The sequence below is a fragment of the Oryctolagus cuniculus genome, chromosome 3 (assembly GCF_964237555.1).
Source record: "Oryctolagus cuniculus chromosome 3, mOryCun1.1, whole genome shotgun sequence".
NCBI lineage: Eukaryota > Metazoa > Chordata > Mammalia > Lagomorpha > Leporidae > Oryctolagus > Oryctolagus cuniculus.
The window spans coordinates 169,388,216-169,412,263 of NC_091434.1; the positions used below are offsets into that span (position 1 = coordinate 169,388,216).

Here is a 24,048-nt window from a genome sequence, read left to right on the forward strand (position 1 = left end):
TGCTTTGACAAATACATCATGTCACATTATCTACCATTATAGTGACACAAAATAGCTTCAGTGCCCCCAAATTATTTGTGCCCCACCTGTCCATCCCCACCTTCTCCCTGATCCCCAGAAACCACTGTTTCTACTTTCTCCATGGTTTGACCTATTTGAGAATATTATAGCCAGCGCCGTGGCTCAATAGGCTAATCCTCTGCCTTGCGGCGCCTGCATACCGGGTTCTAGTCCCGGTCGGGGTGCCGGATTCTGTCCCGGTTGTCCCTCTTCCAGGCAGCTCTCTGCTGTGGCCCGGGAAGGCAGTGGATGATGGCCCAAGTGCTTGGGCCCTGCACCCGCATGGGAGACCAGGAGAAGCACCTGGCTCCTGGCTTCGGATCAGCGCGATGCACCAGCCGCAGCGGCCATTGGAGGGTGAACCAACGGCAAAAGGAAGACCTTTCTCTCTCTCTCACTGTCCACTCTGCCTGTAATAGAGAGAGAGAGAGAGAGAGAGAGAGAGAGAGAGAATATCATACACCTAGGACCATTCCACGTATTTCAGGTTAGCTTCTTTCACTTAGCAATATTCATTCCAGGTTCTTCCATGTCTTTTGTGTCTTGACCCATATCTCTCTGTTTTGCCAAATAATATTCCTTGGCGTAGATATGCCAGAGCTCGTGTATCTGCTCACCTTTGCAGGAAATCGTGGTTGCTTCCAGCTTTTGGCAGTTGTAAATAAAGCCCGCTGTAAACACTCACGTTTGGGTTCTTGTGTGGACATAAGCTCATTTGAGTGAATACCTGGAAGCATAATTGCTAGATCATGTGCTGAGGTCACGTTTAACTTTGTAAGATGCTGTCGAGTTGTCTTCCAAAGTGGCTGTACCATTTCTGATCTTTCCAGAAGACATCAATTATTCATGATCCGTTTATTAATCCTCTCTGCCAGTGAAAAAGCCCTCTGCGCATGCCCCCCAGGTGCTAGGATTGCCTTTATGTGCCCGTTCCCAAGTCCACCACTGGAAGGGGAAGCCGACCGCGGTGGCTGGCCTACACCCGGCAGGCTCATCTCTGGTGCCTGGTCTCCAGCTGAACAGGGAACCACTTTTCCACAGCACACAGCAGAGGAAGAGAGGGAGGGAGGAGGCGGCATGCCCAGATGCAGTCAGGACCGTGCCAACAAGCAAGGCGAGAGGAGGAAAAGGGCGTTCACAGGCGAGGGAGACAGCCTGGGGAGCTGCCGAGACAGGCACTCCTGTCGCGCACTGTCTGCTCTCCTCTCCCCGACCCTCCTTATTTTCTTTGCTTCTCTCTCACCTTAGCGGTCAATGTCAAGGCTTCTTGGAGAAAGCAGGCCTCAGGATCTTTAGATTTCATGTTCTCAACCATCACCCTTAACTTTTAACCTCAGACCACGTGAAGGCTACTTCAAAAAGTTTGTTATAGGTGGAATGAAGAGATCTTTATTCTGGTTCAACAAGAATTTTTTTTTTTTTTTTGACAGGCAGAGTTAGACAGTGAGATAGAGAGATGAGAGAAAGGTCTTCCTTCCATTGGTTCACCCCTCAAATGGCCGCTACACGTGGTGCGCTGTGCCGATCTGAAGCCAGGAGCCAGGTGCCTCCTCCTGGTCTCCCATGCGGGTGCAGGGCCCAGGCACTTGGGCTATCCTCCACTGCACTCCCGGGCCACAGCAGAGAGCTGGCCTGGAAGAGGAGCAGCCAGAACTCAAACTGGTGCCCATATGGGATGCCGGCACCGCAGGCAGAGGATGAACTTACTGTGCCACGATGCAGGCCCCAAGAGATAACATATTTCAAATTCACATTATAGTCCAAGACTTAATGCTCCCCTGAATAAAGAGTCTAGAAGTATGAAGGAAAAAGACCATGGTTCGGGGCTGGTGCTGTGGTGTAGTGGATAAAAGCCTCTGCCTCCAGTGCCAGCATTCCATACAGGCACCAGTTCATGTCCTGGCTGCTCCACTTCTGATCCAGCTCTCTGCTATGGCCCGGGAGGGTGGTAGAAGATGACCTCTGCACCTGCGTGGGAGACCCGGAAGAAGCTCCTGGCTTCGGATTGGCACAGCACTGGTCATTGTGGCTAGTTGGGGACTGAACCAGTGGATGGAAGACCTTTCTCACTCTATCTGCCTTTCTCTCTGACTCTCCTTCTCTCTCTGTGTAACTCTGACTTTCAAATAAATAAATAAAAAATCTTTAAAAAAAAAAAAGGACCATAGATCAACCAGAACATAAGCAAGGACTACTAATAAGTTTTTGAAATTCTCATATACATTTTCAAACATTTGGCCAATGTTCTCAAGTTTTGGTATTAAAAGAAAAAAACAAATTGTTGGAAATGAACGAGTTTACTTAAATAATCATTACATATTTTTGGGGGGAAGTAATAAAAACTCACCACTACCCAGAATTGGTCTTATTATCAATTAGTCTGTTTCTAGTCACAGTTCTATTAGTGAGCTCTGTGCCCGAGTGGGTCTTCTGTCTTTGTAGTCCCTGTTGCCTTTGGCTATAAAATAAGGAGGTGAGAATTAATACTGTCTATGGATTTTTAAAAGATTTATTTATTTATTTGAGAGGCAGGGTTACAGAGATAGAGAAAGAGAAAGAGAGAGCGAGTAAGTGGGCACCAGGACCTTCATCCAGGTCTTGCACGTGGGTGCAGGGGCCAAAGACTTGGACCTCTTCTGCTGCTTTCCCAGGCTCATTAACAGGGAGCTGGATCAGAAGTGGAGCAGCCTGGACTTGAACTGGCGGCCATATGGGATTCCGGTACTGCAGGCCTAGACTTCACAGCACCGACTCCTGGGGCTTCTTCTGTTGTAGAATTCTATCAATCTGTGGCTTGTTGCTAACATGGACAGAATTCCTCAACAGCAGAAATTTATCAAGTCCCAGAGGATGAAGATTTGGGGAGCTGTCATGTCTGCGTATCACTCCTGTGAAGGACTTTATTAGCTTCTTCAGTTGCCCTGGCCAAGATTAATGAAGTGTATTTAGGTTCTGTATCATTGTACAGTATGCGCCTCTCCATTCCTTGCTTAGGAGTTTATTTTTCCCCCTTGCAGTCTCTGATCAGTAGCTGTCAGCATGCTTGTCGGGAGGTCCCTGGCTGCCTCTCTGCCCTTGGCTAGCAGGTGGCCCCTTTGAAGTCCTGAACAGTTTGCCTTCCTTCCGGCTGTTGGTGCCCTCTTGGTTCTTAGCGGGGTGCAGAGACGGGATCAAGTAAGCCTACTGTTTCCCTCGCAGACTCTCTCACTCATCTTGGTGTTCATCTTCCCTGTCAAGGAATGGATAAAAAGGGCACAATTAGGGGGCCGGCACCGTGGCTCACTTGGTTAATCCTCTGCCTGCGGTGCCAGCATCCCATATGGGTGCTGGGTTCTAGTCCTGTTGCTCTTCTTCTATCCAGCTCTCTGCTGTGGCCCAGGAGGGCAGTGGAGGATGGCCCAAGTGCTTGGGCCCTGCAGCTGCATGGGAGACCAGGAGGAGGCACCTGGCTCCTGGCTTCAGATCAGTGTAGCTCCGGCCATGGCAGCCATTTGGGGAGTGAACCAACAGAAGGAAGACCTTTCTGTCTCTCTGTCTCTCACTGTCTATAACTCTACCTGTCAAATGAAAAAAAATGCACAATTAAGAAAATGCTAGAGCCCATTCTCTGCTGCCAGAAACCTATCCCATTATCCCTGTTGCTCTTCCTTTCTGTGGCTGTTTACCCCTTGCGGGCAGTAATTCCTACTCGGCTTCCTCCTTCCATCAGCCTATTACCCTGCCTTTGATTTTTTAAAATTTTTTATTTTATTTTTTTTTAACCTGCCTTTGAAAATCTCAGGTTTGACATGGAATCTCATAGCACTTCAAAGGCTGGACTGTTGGACATAGTCATAGTTTTACTTGTAATTTTTTACTACCTACAAGACTCTCTTAAGACTGATTGCTTCTTTTTTTTTCATTTGTATATCCATTACTGCAGCTTTCGGAGGCTGTTTTCAGCCTGAGCCTGCCCCCATGTTTGTGACCTCTGCAGCAGTTCCTGGGTGGGTGTGAGCGAGCATTTGGTGGCTTATTAGATTGGAGAGTGTTTTATGTGGTGGCAGGTGGCAAGTTACCAAACCAGTGGCCATTTAGAAGAGATATTATTATTATTTTAGGACCTTTTGGGAGAAACTGTGGATTTTTTTTTTTTTTTTTTTACTTTTTTGGTGTCATTATTCAGTGGCATTTCTCGTGTTCCCTTGGTACCGATCTTTTAACTGAGAGGATTACAAATTCAGAAGTTGTGCTCCAGCGAGCCGGCATGTCCACCATGGCAATGGCAGGCTTTGATGGGACGCTTCTGCTGCTGTGTGTGCAGGCATCCGGGAGAAGGAGGCAGGTGGTCTAAAGGAAATTTGGGGTGGATAAGGGTTGTGCCAGCTGAAACGGAACAGGCAGCATATCCCAGGACTGTGAGGGAGGAAAGTCGGGTGGACTGTGCTCTGCGAGCTACAGGCTGAGGCAGCTTCCCTCTCTCGATTATGGAGTGTCAGGGAGTGCCCCCTGGACGGAAGGAGGATGCTTTTGGGTCTGTAGCTGGACACTGCCTAACCATTTGTTGCCCGTGTTTCCTCGTAGGTTTGAATCCTCCTCCCACGCCATCAGCATGAGCGCCTATTTGCGAGAACAGAGAAGGGAGCTCTATAGCCGGAGTGGAGAACTTCAAGGTGGGTGTGGGTGATTGGACCTCTCTAGAGAAATTAGGTTTCTGAGGGAAGACCTGAAGCATGTATGCCATGTGATTTTATGACCTGCATTCCCAGGATTCTTTCTGGTTACAGCGACAGTTGCTTTTAATGATTATTTCCACATATTCTGGAATACAGCAGAAGTACCTGATATTTTGCACAGGACAAATGCAACCTCTGTCATTATTGAAGGGAAAAGGGATGCTTCTAAGTAGGATGGTATAAATTCCATTAGATGACAAAACGTTTCTTTTTGTCCTTTTTTAGATTGAAACATGAGGATTTTATATTTTTTTTAATTAACATTATTTTTTAGATTCAAAGTAAAATTGGGTGGAAACCATAAAGGGTGCCTGTGTACCTCTGTCCTTACACAAATACAACGTTGTTCACTGTCCACATCCTGCGACACCTCGAGGGGAGAAGTTAGGGCATGTAATCGATGGGACAGCGGTACAAGCAGTCACTCAAATTCAAGCACAAGCAGTCAATGAGGGTACATGACGGATACCGGGATCTTTTTTGTTGGGAAGAAAGGTGAGCTAGCTCTGCTGTAGCCATGAGCAACAGGCTTCATTTCCTGCAGTGCTGCAAGGTCCCTTGAGAGAAGTGTAGCACAGCGATGCCGAGTGAGGGCTTCTGGGCCCAGGGCGCCTGCATTTGAGCACCTGGCTCCCCAGCACTAGCAGTGTAACCTTGGATGAGTTGGATAACCTCTGTGCCTCTTTCCTTTGTCTTCCAAGAGGGATAAAAATAATACCCCGCCCCCAAGGTTGCTGTGCAGCCTGGGGGGTTAGCTCTGAGTGGGGTTCATGAGCGTCTGTGACACGGGCAGCATTGTGCCTACCGTGTTTTCAGCTGTTAGGTGTTTAGCACTGTGTCTCAAATGTTTTCACCCACGTCGTATTGGCTTCTTGCTGTCCTTGGGCGGTCAAATTCCATGTAGTTTTCCAAGCTGAACTTGACTGTTGCTTCTCCTGATGAGCTTTCCTGCTGGCCCCTTCTCTCTGTAACTCTACATACACACTCCGGGGGTGGGGCCTCCTTGCGCTCCTACCACGTCTCTGCTGTTCTCTTTCTGAGAACTTGCTATCCTGTGTTGTGGGTCCATGCTCCTTTTCTGTGAGTTTGCACAAAGCAGCGTCTCTGTGAGTGAAGTACCGTTTTATTTCCTGTGTTTTCCACAGTGCCTGCTGCAGTAGATGTTTGGTGACTATCGGTTGGCACAGCAACAGTTTGCAGGAGGACAGTTCAGGTCTACAAGAGGACAACTATGACTGAGAGGCAGTAAGGCCTTTGAAAAGAGGTGGGGCGCTCACGGTCCTTGCCACTTTCATAGGCTTCCATTCCTTTTGAAGTGTAATGAGAAATACGGGGTATACCGCGTGCTTTTGTATTCCGCAGTTACGTCATCCATAAACTTTATTAAGTAGAACCTGCTGTATATAATTGAAAAACATTTTTTAAAAAAATCCAAGTACTGTGCAGACAACTATTAGTTTGTGAAGATGGCGAGTGGAAGAATCACTCTTCCCAAACTGGTAACTGCCATCTTTCAGAAAGTTCATTGAAATAATGAGAGTTTCCAGAGCGCGTCCCTTGCACTTAGCACTGTTGAGCAAGATGGAAGGCAAACCGCTGGTTACAGGACAAAAAAGCGGTTGGCGGGCTCCCCTTGTTCATAGCAATCGTTAAGAAAGACTCTGAGCAAGGGCTCCGGCAGGTGCTGGGGTCACCGCCAGCTTCCGTGGAGGTTGGATGCGCTTCTTTCGGATGCAGAAGCTTCTCTGATGAACGTTTTCACCTTTCAGCAGGAAAACAGAGCAAAGCACCCTATTTTCCATTCAAAACTGCATCCTTTTTCAGTTCTTCCAGGAATCTGACTGGTGCAAAGACCGCAGCGATAGCTGCATTTTACCGTGTTCTCAAGAGGCTGTAACTGCATGGTTCAGGCTATCCTAAGAGACTTGTGAAAGCTGTTGTCTCTCCTGGTAAAGCACATGGCTACAGGTTTTGGTTCATTGGGTCAACTTGTCCTTCTGTTGCAGTGGCTGGCAAAGAAATGCTCCAGAAAGATCATCAAAGTAACATTCGAAAGCCCCGATTTCAGAAAACTTAAGTTCCTGACAACTTTTTCCATTTATCATGCCATTAAAAATTGCTACCGAGTCTAGCAACATGCAAGAGGGAAAAAGATTGGACAAATGAGATTGCTTTGGGCTTATCAGCCCATCTCAGTTGGCTCTACCTGTGCTGATACAGATGGGTCACTGGTGGCAAGCAGGCTAAGAAGGTGGGGCTGCCGTTTCGGACAGTGAGACCACAGATGGAAGTCAGTGTGTGTGTGTGTGCATGTCTGTGTCGGGCATGGGCTTGCTGTCAGGCTGAGCCTCTGCTGCTTCGCTGTCTTGTAGGAGAAGAAAGATGCGACTTTGAATGAACATTACACTTGAACAGAGCTTCTCAGGTTTACTGTGTAATTCTTCATAAGAATAAGATGATGGGTGAACATACTATCTTATGAGGGCTACAATAAAAACCACACACACACACACACACACACCTATATTAGAATCCTGCCCAAGTAAGCTCTTAGGTTCTGCATCCCCCTGAGTACAGCTTGATTTTAGCTGAGATGGTCTGCAGAGGCTACTTAGCACTAGGTCCAGATGACCTCCACACTATGGCTCCGGCCTCATCTGACCTTGTCTCCTGATGTCCTCTGGCATCCTATCCCCATCCTAAAATTCTTTGTCGTAATGCTTAAAACAATTTAATCTTCATAATGCTTTTCTTAATACATCTGTGTCTTGTTTGCTTGCTGACTTGATTTTCTACACTTCTCACTTGGAGCCCAACCTTTATTCCTTGCTGCATATCCATGCCTAAGAATAATGCTTGGGTAGAATTAGACACTTAAAAAACATCTGATAATGGACGACTGTACCCTTAATATCCACTTTTTGTAGAGACCAGTGTACTTATTTGCAAACCCTAGTGGAAACTTTAGTTCACATAGTAGGAGTCCTGTGATTTTTTGACTCTTTTTTAACCTTAATAAAACTCATGAATGATTGAATCATTGAATTTATGAATGGGAGAATCATTGTCATGCATTCATGTAGGAATGTATACTCAGTTTCGGTTACAGTTGCTTTGGGACTGCTTAGTATTTCTGTTTGTACCCAACAGTGATACTCTTTTGAGAGTATCATGTTTATTTCCTGTTAGTTTAGGGAGTAGCGTTTCTGTAACCCTGACATTAAAATACTCTACAGCCCTGGCTACCCAAGAACTAGCTTCTCTAAGAGGGTCTACCTGATGCGGTGAATATGGAAGTACTGGCCTAAGAGAAAATGGGGCGCCTATGCTGACCTGTCCTAAATTTTCTGACTTTTCCCTTCTAATGTTTTGTTGGTAATTGGTGAACACTTAATGATATTTTATGTAATTAGTCTATTTGGAGGTGCCTTGCTTTTAGGTAAGACAGCTTTTGAGATAGATTAACCAGGAGCTGACGGTCCCTTTTCCAGAAGGATTTATAAAAGGATCTCTTAAAGAGCAAGTTGTTCTGTGAAGGAGCATTTAAAGGCAGATTCACTCCCGCACACATTTTCAGGAGCATTTTGGCTGCATTGAGGTGCGTTGTTAAGGGCAGCAATTTTAGACTCCTGCCGCATATTTCTTCCCCAGCCTTACAATCTTGTAGGGCTTGATGTTTTGAATTTTGATTAGAAAATTCGTTGTAGCCTTTTAAACTTCACTTAATGACTTTATTAATAACTATGTAAAAATATATAGGGAACACAAAAAGAATTAGTTTTCTTTAAAAATTGCATATAATTATTTCAAAATAACTTTAATCTTTCTAAGTTATCTCTTCTGTTTTAGCCTCTAACATACTGTGCAAAAACTGGTTCTCCTTCTCTTTGTGTATTTATAACCTCACTTTTAAAAAGGATGGTCTTAGCTTACTTATCAGTAAGATTTGTTTTATAATGAATTATTAGAGATTTTTTGTAAATGTTAATTTCTGAATTTGTTCCCAAGAAATACTAAGGTGTATATATATATATATATACACACACACACACACACACACACACACACTTTTCTCAGGTCATGAACAGATCATTGCATCACTTCAAATCACTTAGGAAATAAAAGTATTTTATGCCCAGCTTGCTTTTAAGTGTATTGCCTTGTAGTCTTAATCTGTGTGGCGTAGAAATTTGCTGTATCTAAAAATGTCCTTTAGTCATGGATTTAATTTACTTGAAATGGATTTATTTTCTGAATAATCCTGATTCACTCAGAATCCTGCCAACCTGGTATACAAACCACTGGTAGCTGAACCATGTGGAAGAGCCTAGAATTTAAGAGAAAATGAATTTTAAGGTGCAAAACCATCACAAAACCCATTACTTTGGAAAGCCTAGATACTTCTCTTGAAATGCAACCTTTGATTATCACACAGAACCCACTGGTGACTGATAACCTTATTTAAAAGATCCATTCTATTCATTCAATCAATCATACAGTTCTAAGAAAAGAAAGAATACTGTTAAATGAAATATAATATATTTGAGTTTTAAAAGTGTTATAAATGACTACTTCTGTATCTATTTTTAAAAGAGCAAACACATAGAGATAACAAAAAACTTCTAACAACATACAGCAGAAAATTTGAATTTACACTATACCTCATATTTTTCATCATTTTATTCACATCAGGTTTTTTTGCATCAGTAAGATAACAGTTTTGCTTATTTCCTTAGGCTTTAGGGCCACAAGAAATCAGAATCTTGGGAACTTCCTACTTTATACGCACATAAAATGTCAGTTATTCTATGTTGAGCTTTTTTTAAATGAAATCTAACCACAATCATTTATGTCATATATTGAAGAAAGTAATAATTAGAAACTGTTGAAAATGTAAAATAACAGGTTTATTATTGTCCCAGTGAGGCACAATTTGTAAGATAATTTTACATTTTCCAAATGAAATTTGGATTATTTCAGGAATACTGACAGTGTTAGTAGAAGTTGCCTTATCTAACGTGGTTTGTTATCCAAATTCACAAGACATTGACATAAATATTCCTGTAGCTAGAAAATAAAGCAGTGGATTTTAGTACTAGGAAGTACTTTGGAGCTCATCATCTAGTGCTTTTCAACTTGTGTTTTAGGGGCCGGTGCTGTGGTGCAGTAGGTTAATCCTCCTCCTGCAGTGCTGGCATCCCATATCGGTGCGGGTTCTAGTCCTGGCTGCTCCTCTTCTGATTCAGCTCTCTGCTGATGGCCTGAAAGAAAAGTAGAAGATGGTCCAAGTCGTTGGGCCCCTGCATCCGTGTGGGAGACCCAGAAGAAGCTCCTGGCTCCTTGCTTCCGATCAGCTCAGTTCTGGCTGTTTTGGCCATTTGGGGAGTGAACCAGTGGATGGAAGACCTCTCTCTGTCTCTGCCTCTCACTGTCTGTGACTACCTCTCAAATAAATAAATATTTTTTAAAAAAGAAAATTGTGTTTTAGCTGTAGTACTCTTCTTGTGTTAGTCTTATTTTACAGTTGAATCTAGAAAACAGATTGAGTACAGATCGCTTGACCAAGTAGTGTTGAGGGTTCATATTCCCACTGTCTTGGGCCGCCGCTCCATCTCCCTCTTCCTATTCCTTTGGGTAGGCATGCAAGGCACCATTACCAGACCCTGAAGACTCTCAGAAGCAGGTCCCTACACAGGGAAATTTGGTGTGGGAGGGAGATGATGTTACAGATTTGTAGGAAAGGAAAACCAAATCAGTAGAGGTCATTAAGACAACTGACTACACATATGGTTGGCGGTGAGGGGACAGGATTTTTGTTTCTTAACATTTAGGAAAAATAAAGTTTAGCAAATTGAGAAGTCACATGTGTAACGCAAAACCTGTTGAGAAGAGTGTTTATAACCACAGTGCTTCAATAACAAAATCCTAGAGACAGTTAAAATGCCCCAGAAGAGGAGGATGGATATATAAATTGTGGCCAAGCCATGTAGTGGAATACATGTAGTGATGAAAGCAAATGAAATGTACTAGACATGGACTTCGTTAGATTTCAAATGTAGGCCTTCCATAAAAGTGTGTGTATTCCATTTGCATGAATGAAAAGTCAGAATTAAGCAGAATTGAATAGTGTATAACTTAAGCATACATTCATGTTTAATGGACATCTGCAGAAGGTGACATGGGGGATATAAATATAAAACTCAGCAACAAGGTCACCCCTGGAAAGAATGCAGGAGGGGACAAATAGAGTAGCACATGAGCCCCGAGTATTGTTTTTAAGGCTCACTTATTTGAAAGAAGAGTTACAGAGAGAGAGGTCTTTGATCCGCTGGTTTACCCCCCAAGTGGCGGCAGTGGCCAGAACTGAGCTGTTCGAAGGCAGGAGCCAGGAGCTTCTTCCAGGTCTCCCATGTGGGTGTAGGGGCATCCTCTAATGCTTTCCCAGGTACATTAGGAGGGAGCTGGACTCGAACCAGTGCCCATATGGGATGCCGGCACTGCAGGCCAGGGCGTTCACGAGCTCTGCCACAGCTGAGGCCCCCAGGCCTCAAATACTGCAGTTCTGTCCTCTTTTATAAGCTCAGTCTTGGAAACAGTATTGTTTTGTTGCTTTTTCTTCAACTGTGCAAGCATCATATATACATATATGACACATGTCCCGAAAAGTGCAGACATTCATTTAAAGAAAAAAAAAAAACCTCTCAGGGCTCCAGAAACAAAGACAGTGTGTGTAGTTTAATGTTCCTGTTTAGAAATCTTGACCAAGTGTACTCTTCTGTGACAGTTGGGCTGGTTCTTTGACTTGCATGGCTCCACACTAAAGCTGGGAGCTGTCCCTGCAGTAGTGCTGACTGTGTGCTGTGGTTCAGGCGAAGTCAGCGTGTAGTCAGGAGGAGACTTCCCGCTCCTGTACTTGCTCCTACCTCTCCCTTCTTCTCGGTCTGGGGTTTTACAGACCTAGCAGGATTGGAGGCAGTAGCCACTCTTCTTTTTGTTTCCTGTCTTTTCCAGACTTTATCTTTACTGATTGATCCTCACTAGGCTCTCCTGGTGCAGTCATGAATTGAACCAAGGTTTGCCTTTGAAAGACTAACATCCCAGAGATTGGCACTTGCCACCCAACAATGGCTCTCCCTATCTCTAAATTAATAGCTCCTTTGGCTTTTGAATAGGAACATGGCCACTTGAATTACTAACGTTTTAAAGCTTTCCCTGTAGCTGGCCATGGGCATGCAGCTTAACTGTGGCCACTAGCAGCTGAGTAAATTAGCGTATGTAACATCAGGTCATGCTCTTAGAGGAAGAGGGAGGCTTTCCTTCTCTCCCAGCCTAGCGCAAGTGAAGCCACAAATGTCAAAGGAACGCAGCAGCGAGCTGTTGTAGGCCATGTGGGTGAGTTAGAGCAACAAGATCAACCAAGTCTGAATTTCTCTGTAGTGCTGTGCTTTTGATGCCTCTTGGTCCAAGATACTATCTCAGCTCAGACTCCTTAATAAAAGAGGAGTAAACTCTGCCTTGTTAAGTCACCAGTGTTTCAATTCTGTTATATCCAATGCTGCTCATAGCATAATGATTTCATTATGTCAACAGCTGATAATGGCACCACGACTCACATGGTGACAGAGTTGTGCATGGGCAACTAGGATGTATGAATGCATGTTGGAGAAGGCAGAGAGAGGCTTCCACAGATGTTTAAAGGGCATAAGTTCAGTTATAAAACATGAAGAGAGAGAGGTCAGGCATTGGACACAGAATAGATAAACATGTGAAATATGAATATAGGCTATTCTCTCATAGAGTTTCAGAATGTTTATCAGATGTAAATTTTCTATAAAGCATGTTTATATATTAAGTGTATATATACACAGATACACATATCTACATACATACCTATACTGGTTATAATCTGTTATTTCCAGCAACCAGAAATAGAAAAGAAAGCCGGCGCCGTGGCTCAATAGGCTAATCCTCCACCTTGCGGCGCCAGCACACCGGGTTCTAGTCCCGGTTGGGGCGCCGGATTCTGTCCCGGTTGCCCCTCTTCCAGGCCAGCTCTCTGCTATGGCCAGGGAGTGCAGTGGAGGATGGCCCAGGTGCTTGGGCCCTGCACCCCATGGGAGACCAGGAAAAGCACCTGGCTCCTGGCTCCTGCCAGGATCAGCGCGGTGCGCCGGCTGCAGCGGCGGCCATTGGAGGGTGAACCAACGGCAAAAGGAAGACCTTTCTCTCTCTCTCTCTCTCACTGTCCACTCTGCCTGTCAAAAAAAAAAAAAAAAAAAAAAAGAAATAGAAAAGAGACCCAATTTATCTTGCTTGAATGGTTTTGCCGTTTGTTCATCTTAACAACTAAGAGATCAAGAACTGCAAAGAACTAGTGATGTAATTGTGATAAAAGGGACGGTAAATCACTACAACTGAGCAAAAGCTAAATGCCCTCACATGGTGGATTGTTTTGGAGTGGTATCCGAGTGGTATAGCCATGCAACTTTATTAAAATTCCTGTAGGAAAAGCAGCGAAGCTTTCAGCGTAGCTATCACAGCATCGAGCTGTGTTAGAGTCTGCATGAGAGATGAGATTGGGAATATTGGCAGGGACCGAATCATGAACTATGTACCCCTAAGGACCAACCTATTTTAGAGTTCCTTGGGTTAATCTGCGAGTGTGCAGATTGAGCCACCGCAGGTGATGGCAACTTGGTTCTCTGTGGAGATTCTAGAGTTCCATGTGTGCACATCTGATTTCTAACTTCTAATTCTGGTGTGGGTGAAAACAAGCGTCAAGTTACTTTTGGCTTCCCCACAACTTGAAACTTGCAAAACCTATATTATAGTAATATGCGATGGCATTATGGATGCTCCATGAATATTGTAATAGTCATAATATAGGATGTTCATTCCTAGAATTGTGATGACATCTACTGAATTCCAGCCAGTAGATTTGCATATTCATGACCACTTAACTCAAATACATCCCTGTTTGTTTGCACATTAATGTCTGATTTCAGCACCAGTTAACTAATTTACATATCCCTGTTCAGTTGGTTAGTGATGTTCATCTATGGAATGTTGGTACAGCTCTGTTTGCGCTTTGAGTGGCTTGGGGGAATATCATGATTTAATGGAAGGAGCACCTGTTACTCAACCTACCTGCACTGTACAAATCTAACTTGAACTTTCTGAGCTCCAGATACCTCATCTATTTAATGAGGTTAACAGCACTTGGCCTGCCTACTTCTTAGGGTTGCTGTGTCAGGTGACACTGGAGACGATTGTGTATGGTCAACATTTCTAGGCCGGCTGTATTCTGGGCCCTGCTTGTAGAACATCTCCCGCATGAGGAGGCACTCTAGGTGCTATCAGAGACAAAACAAACCAACAGTTACAGTTCTAGTAAATATTTTAAGTGCTTTGGGGTGCGTGGAGGTGAAAACACTGAACGTTTCCTGGGGGAAGTCATAGAAGGTACTACAAAGGCAGAATCTTTATCATGACTTGGAAAGACGACTTAATCAGACTGAACCAGGGGAGGGAACTCTGCAAGCAGGGAAATGAGGGTGTACATCCATGTACAGGTGTTTCATGCAACTGTAGGCTTTTTGCTACGGTTGAAACATGGAGTATGTGGGACAGATTAATCTACGTAAGGGGGACACAGAGGCAGATTTTAGAGGACCTGGTGTAGATGAAACGGAATTTGTTCTTGGGGTGATAGGATTCCTCCAAGGGGTTTAAAGCAGGAGAATGACATAATCAAATGTGAATTATAGAAAAAAATCTTCTGATGTCTGCTTGGAGGATGAATTGAGTATAATGAGATTGGAAGCAAGGAGGCAAGTTGTGTTGTTATTTCAGGTAGGAGCCTACAGAAGATGATGCCAGCTTTTTCAGAGAGGGTGGAAGAGATCCAAAAGCTAATTTGGAGGTAGAATCAATTGGGCGTGATATTCTGTGAAGGGTTTGAGCAAGAGATACGCGTTTTGGCTGATTCCCAGTTTTCCAATCTGGTGACTTGGGTGGGATATAATGATATTTGTTAAGATAGGCGATACCAAAACAGGAGTTGTTTTTATGGAGTGTAATATAGGGGTGTAGGTAGCTTTTTTAGCATATATTTTCTAAATTTTTCTGCTAGTTTCATATCTAGCTAATCTAATATAATTTTGACAGTCTACTGTATCATTTTTTTCCCTTAACTTTAAGGTTGTGATTATCCATAATTATTTTCCTTCCTTGGTCCAGAATATTGGAGTTTTTCCCTCTTCTTGTATTTTTAAATTCAGAATATCACTTTTCTTATTCCTAGGCTTTGGGTAATGTATTCATTTTAGTATCCATTTTAGTCTCTGAAGAACATGAATTTTAAAACTATTATTCATAGGTGTATATTGTATTTTTATTATTAAAATCAAGCTATCTGTGATTTTGTGCAAGTATGTCCAGTTTTCTTAAAAGATGTGTCTATTTACTTGAAATAGTTAGAGAAATAGAGATAGATCCTCTATCCACTGGTTCACTCCCCAAATGACAGCAAAGGCTGAGACTGGGCCAGGTTGAAGTCAGGAGCCCAGGACTCCATCTGGATCTCGTACGTGGGTGGCAGTGAACCAGGCCCTGGGGCCATCTTCCACTCCTTTACCAGTTGCACTAGCAGGGAGCTAGATTGCATGTAGAGGAGCTGGGACCCAACCTGGTGCTCCTGTTGGATGCTGGAGTTGCCGGCTGCGGCTTCACCCACTGCACCATAATGGCAGCCCCACCGTGTCCAGTTTTCTGAGATGTGAAGGGACACAGTTGAATAATTTCTGTGAATGTCTTCAGTCTCGGAAACTCCAGGTTCTTGGATTCTCAGCCACGTGCTCCCCATCTGTTCCTCAGAGCACAGTCAGTGGACTAGTTTGAGGACTAGTCGGAAGGGCAGAGTGCGGTCCCTGGAGTCAGACTCAGCTAACGAGTGATTGGGATTGATTAATTTCTCTGTGTCGCTTTCCTTTTCTGTGAACTGTGGGGGTAATATACCTTAATTGCACAGGGCCATCAGGAGGAAGATGTGAGTTAACACAGGAAATACCTTTAGAATTGTGCCCTACACGTGTTAAACACTGAATAAATGTAATTGATTTTTTTTTCTGTTACTCCCAGCACCCGGCAACATTCTGCGAAGAGAGGAGGTACTCACTAAATGTCTTTTTAAAATTAATGCATGAAGAAGCACATTAAGAGAAAAGTGGATTCAATATGCCTCCTAGAATACTCCCTGGAAACTCTGTTTTAAACTCTTCTTCTCTTTTCTCCTTTTAACGAAAGTCGTTCAGAGTAGGGAGAACATGTGTTCATCTCCGCGTTGTATTGGCGAGAGGCATCAAGTGAGAGTCTGGGTGGATGTGTGTCGACGTCTGGTGAAGCAGAGCCACACCTGGTGGCTTTGTGCAGGTTTTCTCTCCCTGGCCTGTAGCTGCCCTAGAGGTGAATCTCATGGCATAATGAACGTGGCTGTTTTCTCCTCAAAAGCATTTGGTCTTCAGGGTCAGGGTCACTGATTCTGAATGTGACTCACCAAATACTTGAGAATGGTTAGAATATGGAACATAAAGGGATAAAATGGGAAAAGGACATCTCTCGGCTTATGAATTACATCGGAGTGCTTCTGTGCTGTTTTATATATTTGATGTTCTGCCTTCCTCTTGCTTCTAGTTTGAAATCACTTCTTTGCTGCTTGCGAAAACAGAAGTAAAAAGAAAAGTTGTACTCCATCTCATGGCTTACTAACAGTTCTTAACCTAAAAATGTTAGAGCTAACAGTTGTTTCAAATTAATAACATAGGGGCCGGCCCTGTGGTGTAGTAGGTTAAGCCTCTGCCTGTGGCTCTGACATCCTGTAGGAGTTTGAGTCTTGGCTGCTCCACTTCTAATCCAGCTCTCAGCTCATTCCCTGGAAAATCAGTGGAAGATGGCCCAAGTTCTGCCAACCAAGTGGGAGACCTGGATGAAGCTCCTGGCTCCTGGTCTCAGATCGGCCTAGCTCCAGCCATTGCAGCCATTTGGCGAGTGATCCAGAGTGTGGAAGACCTCTCTGTCTATCTGTCTCTCTCTCTCTGTAATTCTGTCTCTCAAATAAATAAATCTTAAAAAAAATGAGTTTAAAAAAATTAACATAAAAGGAAGTAAATTGAAATTATCTTTTGAAAACACAAAATTCTCCAAAAGCAGACAAAGAACATGTATGACTGCACATTATAGTTCCCCAAATCAATATATGTGAATAATAGAGATTTCCTAAATATGAATTGACTGGTTCAGTTACGGACTTTGAGGAGTCCCACAATCCAACAGTCTGCAAGCTAGTGACCCAGAAAAGCCAGTGCTGTGGTTACCATCCACATCCAAATTCCTGGAAATGGGGTGTGATAACGCAGGCATCAGTCTAAAGCTGAAGGCCCACAAAGCAAGACATGGATGGTGTAAGCTTTGGTTGGTGCTGAAGGCCCAAGAACCCAAGAGCCATGGTGCCCAGTTGCAGGAGGAGGGGACGTCCCAGCTTCGTGTCGTGACACTGAGTTTGTCCTTCTGATTTCGTTGGTGGATTCCTCCTGATTTTCCCCCTAAGTCAGGTTAGTACTACATCAGTGAGGGAAAATCTTCTTTACTCCTTCTCTTGATTCAAGTTTCTGGCATAGCAGCTAAGCTGCTGCTTGGGAGACCTTCATCCTATTTCAGAACCTTGGTTCAAGGCCTGGCTCTGAGCCCGATTCCTGCTTCCTATTAACGTGCACCCAGGGAGACAGCAGGTGATGGCCAAACTACATGGATACCTGCCATCCACATGGGAGACCTAGTCAGTTTCATGTGCTGGCTTTGGCCTGGCCCAACCTTGCTGCTGTGGGCATTTGGGAAATGAGCCACAGGATGGGCAGTCTCTGTTTCCACGTCTATTTCTCGCCATCTGTCTGTCTGCTTTTCAAATAAAATGAAAAAAAATAAAATAAAAAGTTTATGATGTGAATGTCATCCAGAAACATTCTCACAGCTAACCCTACAAGGAATTTTTATCAGTTTACCAGCTCTCTGGGCATTCCTTAGTTCAATCAAATTAAAACATAAAATTAACCATGGTGGGTTGAAGCAAAATTTAAAAACTTCTCTCCGCTAATCTGAAAGGCAGATTTTTGAGTTGGCCTGTAAGGCTAGCAGTGGACTGTGTGTGGACACCATTCCACACAGCGTGGTTGCGGAGAAAGGACCAGTAGTAGCAGGGCTCTTGCTGGGACAAACCATTCACTCACTTACATCTATCTCCTTTTCTAGATTTTAGGACTCTTATTGAGAATCAGTGATTCAAATTCTACCTAAATATCTCATGAATCATTTTTTAAAAACTTCTTAAGGTCTTTTGGCACAAGAATTCTTTAGTCTCTCAGTTGGCTGGTTGACTGATCATTTCTAAACTGTTTATGCCAGTTAACTCAGTAGAATAGATAGACTCTCGTCTAACTGATCCTAAGAAGTTGAAAGCCTTTGCCATCCACAGATCATAGTCAGTGTGATTTTGTTACCTTCACCTTTAGGGTATTTTTAGGTAAATATAATGCCCAAGGGAAATAACTGGCTCATGTTCAGTGACTTTTACTTCCTTTGTCTTTCCTACATGATTTCTTTTTAATTGTTAGCCATAAGTGTGACGTTTTATACTTTAAAATTTGTGATTGCTGCAAGTACTCTTAGAAGTATTAATAGATAATTAGATAAATAAAATTGTCTCTGATACAGGAGCTTTAGGTTCCAATAAATGGAATCCTTCCTTTTCTTTCTTTCTTTCTTTCTTTCTTTCTTTCTTTCTTTCTTTCTTTCTTTCTTTCTGTCTGTCTTTCTGTCTGTCTTTCTGTCTGTCTTTCTGTCTGTCTTGTCTTTCTTGTCTTTCTTGTCTTTCTTGTCTTTCTTGTCTTTCTTTCTTTCTCTTTCTTTCTCTCTCTCTCTTTCTTTCTTTCTCTCTCTTTCTCTCTCTCTCTCTCTCTCTCTCTCTCTCTTTCTTTCTTTCTTTCTCTCTCTCTTTCTGACAGATAGTTAGACAGTGAGGGAGAGAGACAGAGAGAAAGGTCTTCCTTCCATTGGTTCACCCCCCAAATGGCCGCTATGGCCGGTGAGCTGCACTGATCGGAAGCCAGGAGCCAGGTGCTTCCTCCTGGTCTCCCATGCGGGTGCAGGGCCTAAGCACTTGGGCCATCCTCCACTGCCTTCCTGGGCCACAGCAGAGAGCTGGACTGGAAGAGGAGCAACTGGGACTAGAACCCGGCATCCCACTGCAGGCGGAGGATTAACCAAGTGAGCCACGGTGCCAGCCCCTCCTATTCTTTCTTTTCTTTTTCTCCAGAAGCACTTTCTTTCTTAATATTGTTACTCATGTTTCATTTTTTTTGTAAAGGTGACTGTATCTACAGTGAAATGTGTGACATGCACCTTCCTAAATGTAGCTAACCGTTTGCATATCTGTTTCTCTATGTATCCACAGATACATATCTATCCATAATCACCTCCCAGATTTTCCCATTCTGTTCCTAATCAAAACTATATTCTTAAGGTCCCCATTATTCTGATTTCTAATTTTTAAAGACTTATTTATCTGAAAGAGAGGGAGAGACTGAAATTTAGGTGTTCTGTCTACTGGGTCACTCCCCAAATGTCTGTAACAGCCATGGCTGGGCAGGCTGAAGCCAGGAGCCAGGAACTCCATCTGTATCTCCCACGTGGGTGCCAGGGACCCACCTGCTTGAGCCATCATCCACTGACTTCCCAGACACGTTACCTGGAAGCTGGATTGCAATCAGAGGAGCTAGAATTCAAACCGGTACTCTATTGGGGGATGAGAGCATCCCAGACAGTGGCTTGACCTGCTGTAGCACAGTGCCGGTCCCTGTCCTGATTTCTAGTGCCATCACTTAGTTTTGCCTGTTCTTTCTCTATATTAATAGGTAAATACCGTGTAGGTGTGGCTGCTTGTGATCAACATGATTTTACTGGTGTCTGTTTTTTTATTATTATGTAGTACTTCATTCTATAATTATAGGGCAATTACTTCTTTTAGTAAATTTTCGTTTTGATATTGAGACTATTATAGAGGATTTTGCTATTAAGTTTCACACATATGCTTTCATTTCTCTTGAGTGTATATATCTCAGGATGAAGTGTCTGGGTCATGAGATAGACATATGTTCAGTTTTAGAAGAAACTGACAGGCACTCTATAAATATGGACATTAATTAGGATTTCAATTGCTCCACTTTCTTAATAGCATGATTTTATCAGTCTCCATGTCCAGCATTCTGGTGAGCATATCGTTTCCCTCATTTTTAATTAGAAATAACGTGTAGGTTCTCCCTACTTCTTCTGCTTTTCCCTTTTCTCATTCTCAACAGTTTCTGAATATGGTTGTTTTCTTCATGGGCTACATACCGATTCACTGGTGGACAGTAAAGTTTCTTAGAGTTGAGTGATCTCGTGTTCTTTTAGTTGAAGTCTTCATCGTGTGTATGTAGGTACCACCCGGAGCTACTGGGAGGCCTTTCCTGCTACCAGTCACCCGCTGATTTCCTAGCCTCCTTGAATTTGAAGACACACCTATCTTTTCTCGTCTCTCTTCACCATTTTTGTGGTCAGTGGCTTTCTGTGTTGAATTATGTCTTCATTCCGCATATCCTTCTGATGCTCCCGCTGGTTGTAGGCATAGTTCTCCAATATCCCCAGTGACTCGCTGCATGCCTGTTACTCCTCCCTGTGTGTGTGTGGTATCTGTGCATATGAGGCATTATTACTCCCATGGCTAGTCTTCATTATATGATAGCAGTGAAAGGACTTCATGAATTTGATTTGTGTCCCTAATGATTTGACTTTGAGTTAGTCAGAGGGGAGATTATCCAGGTTGGTCCTGACCAAATGGGACAAGCCATCAGAAGAGATGAGAAGTGGTAGCCCATGCTCCTGTGTTCGCCTTGAAGAAGTAATTCTTGAGAGAAGAGTGGGCCATGTGCTAACCACCTGGGGATGACCCCTGCGCAGCAACCAGCAGGAGAAACCTCCGTCTGACAGCCACAAGGAACAGAACCCTGCCAGCAACCAGAGTGAAATCTTTCGGACACTTCAGTTTCAGCCCATTTGTAATCTGTTTTCTCATTCAGCTGCTGAAATGCTTTATGTCACAATAGATGAGTTTGCAGTTTCTGGAGTTTTGTGTTAATGGAATTATGCAGTGCACAATTTGGTTTGTGGTTTCTTGTCTTCCTCATAATGACTTAGACATACATCCATACTGTGGTATGTATCTGTGGTTTGTTCCTTATTGCTGAGTAAGACTTTATGGTCTGGATATACCACTTACTGGATATCTCTCTGGTTTCTGCAGTACATTTGGGTTGTTTGCAGTTTTTAGTTATCACGAATAATGCTGCTATATGTCTGTGTGGGGCATGTGTTCTCAATTCCTTTAGTGATACATAGAAGTGAGATCGTAGGGCCCTATGGTTAGCATGTGTTTAACTTTTTTCAGAAACTACCAGCTCTCTAAAGTGAGTATATCATTTAATATTCCCACAAGCAGTGTACTCCAACAGTTGATATTGTCAGCTTTTTAATTTTAGATATTTTCTCCATGTATAATAGTATCTCATTGTGGTAGCTTTTTTTTTTTTTTTTTTTTTTTTTTTTTTGACAGGCAGAGTGGACAGTGAGAGAGAGAGACAGAGAGAAAGGTCTTCCTTTGCCATTGGTTCACCCTCCAATGGCTGCCGCGGCCAGCGTGCTGCGGCCGGCGCACCGCGCTGATCCGAAGGCAGGAGCCAGGTGCTTCTCCTGGTCTCCCATGGGGTGCAGGGCCTAAGCACTTGGGCCATCCTCCACTGCACTCCCTGGCCACAGCAGAGGGCTGGCCTGGAAGAGGGGCAACCGGGACAGAATCCAGCGCCCCGACCGGGACTAGAACCTGGTGTACCAGCGCTGCAAGGCGGAAGATTAGCCTACTGAGCCGCGGCACCGGCCCGCTTGTCCATTTTTAATCTAGCATTTTATTGATGCAAAATGCCATGCAATTGTGGATTTGGTACTTCAAATTAGAATTCACCCACAACTCTCTGTCCTGTGGTAATTAGTCAACACCTCTTATTCTATGTCATTTCATTTGGAATAATTTGTTTTTTTTTTTTTTAAGATTTTTAAAATTTATTTATCTGAGAGGTAGAGTTACAGACAGTGAGATAGAGACAGAGAGAGAGGTCTTCCTTCCCTTGGTTCACTCCCCAAATGGCTGCAACGGCCGGAGCTGTGCCGATCTGAAGCCAGGAGCTTCTTCCTGGTCTCCCATGCGGGTGCAGGCGCCCAAGCACTTGGGCCATCCTCTACTGCTTTCCCAGGCCACAGCAGAGAGCTGGATTGGAAGAGAAGCAACCGAGACTAGAATCGGCGCCCATATGGGATGCCGGCGCCGCAGGCGGAGGATTAACCTAGTGCGCCACAGCGGAGGCACCCATTTGCAGTAACTTGTATCTACCTTCATGAACTTTTTAAATGTAGAGAAAATATGTGTAACTATTTTACAAGCCAATGGGAAAGCCACGAATATGTTTATATAAATGTTAAAAATAGTGTTTACTAAAAATACTAATTACTGTGTGTCTTTATAGTTCTGGCACCTCCCAAAAGTTTGTGAGTATCTGAGGCAGTTCTGCCCTGAAGCTCAGGGTTGGCCTGTCCTGGCTTTGTTGGCAATCACAGCAGTAGGGCAAAGTGCCGCCAGTTAAGACTTCCTGTTTTTCTTTAGGTTCCAGCATGGCAGAAAGTGGTATCTTAAACTGACAACCTGTAAATTAGAACTTACAGGATGCGAGACCTACTCCAGGGAAAATGAAGTTACGTATAGGTGGCTCGCTCCATTTGAATTAATCAAAGAGCTGCTGGTGTAGGCCGGCTGTGTACTCTGATGACAAAAACGAATCTTGACATTTGGGATAATGAAAATTCCATTCAGCACCTCTTTAGAGAGATGTATGATAATATATCGTCAGAGCAGAGGGAAGGGCAAGGCGCAACCCTTGTCTTATTAAAGCAGACACTGTGACAAGTGGACATTGCTGGTTTCTAGGAAAAAAATATCAAGGGAAATCTCTTTTTAAAAAACTGATAGGAATAGCTGTTTCATGGAAGGAAGGTGAGAAGAGTGGGCTTTTGATGCCCGACCTCTCAGACAGTTGTGTGGATCCTTGATTCCTAGATTCATGGTTTGTTTGGGGTACAAGGCAAGGCAGGAAAGATCTAGAAAGGAGACTCACTTTTTTTGTTTGACAGTGTTAAGGTAATCATCTGGTTCCTACCTCATAAGCCTACTTATTATTTCCTCTGCGTGTGTTTTTTCTAGTTTAGCAGATTAGCTGCACTGTCTCTTCAAAGGCTATCCAATCAAGGAGGGGTTATTAAAACCAGGGCGATTTATGACTGAGAATTAATTAGAGAAGCATTTTCATGCAAAACATCCAATTTTTTGATTAGCAATAGAGCAGGGCCGCAATTAACACTCTAGGAAGCTTAAATTTCCAGCTTTTTGATTCTCAGGAAATGAGATTATCAAACCAGGGTCAGACACTTGACAGCAAAGCAGGAGTGAGGGGAGTGTGAAATTATATGTAAAAAAAAAAAAAAAAAGAAGAAGAAGAAGAAGAAGAAGAAGAAGTCGTCTATTGATTTTGATTTCGAGATTGCTACTAAGGCCGTGAAAAATTCAGAAGAGAAGAACAAAAACAAGAGCTGAAGCCTGATTCTTTAGGGGGTCTGTGGGATATGCAAAGTATCTGTTGTTCCTTTATTATCACTTACTATTCACTCTTTTTTGCAAATGGGTTTTTTTTTTTTTTTTGATATCCAGTAGCTGAATAAATAATTAAATGTTTATATGCACTGGAGAGAAGCCAAAATGTCGTCTTTTAGAAAGTGACGTTTCTATTTCAATGGAAGTTTGGTATTTTGGGAGTCTACTTATTTTCATTGGTGTTTTTAAATTATTTTAAATCACTTTTAACATAGTTGAGGGTATTGAGTTCTGTCAAGCCATGGATTACCACTTGGTGATAAGTGACCTTTGTCAAGTTTAAGTGCCTTAGATAAGAAGTAAGGCCACCCCACACCTGCTCTAAAACAAAGCCTATTCTGTCATCAGTGTAATTGGTGTTCCCTAAGGAGCCACAACATAATGGAACTTCTTTTATTCTTGAAAATATTTTTCACTCTCTCTCCTCTTAAT

General features: G+C 43.4%; 1 protein-coding gene across 4 annotated transcripts in view; it reads left to right on the plus strand.

Annotated features, from left to right (window-relative positions):
- The window catches only part of EXOC4 (exocyst complex component 4), an 871,518-nt gene that overhangs the window by 257,793 nt on the left and 589,677 nt on the right, over window positions 1–24,048 (plus strand). For 2 of the 4 annotated variants that reach the window (XM_002711996.5, XM_070071324.1), the window contains exon 9: window positions 4,624–4,712. In XM_002711996.5, coding sequence (XP_002712042.3) covers window positions 4,624–4,712 — 89 coding nt within the window. Of the gene's footprint in view, window positions 1–4,623; window positions 4,713–5,920; window positions 6,040–9,922; window positions 10,253–24,048 lie in introns of those variants that run through there. The other 2 variants (XR_011387458.1, XM_070071325.1) reach the window with 2 other exon arrangements.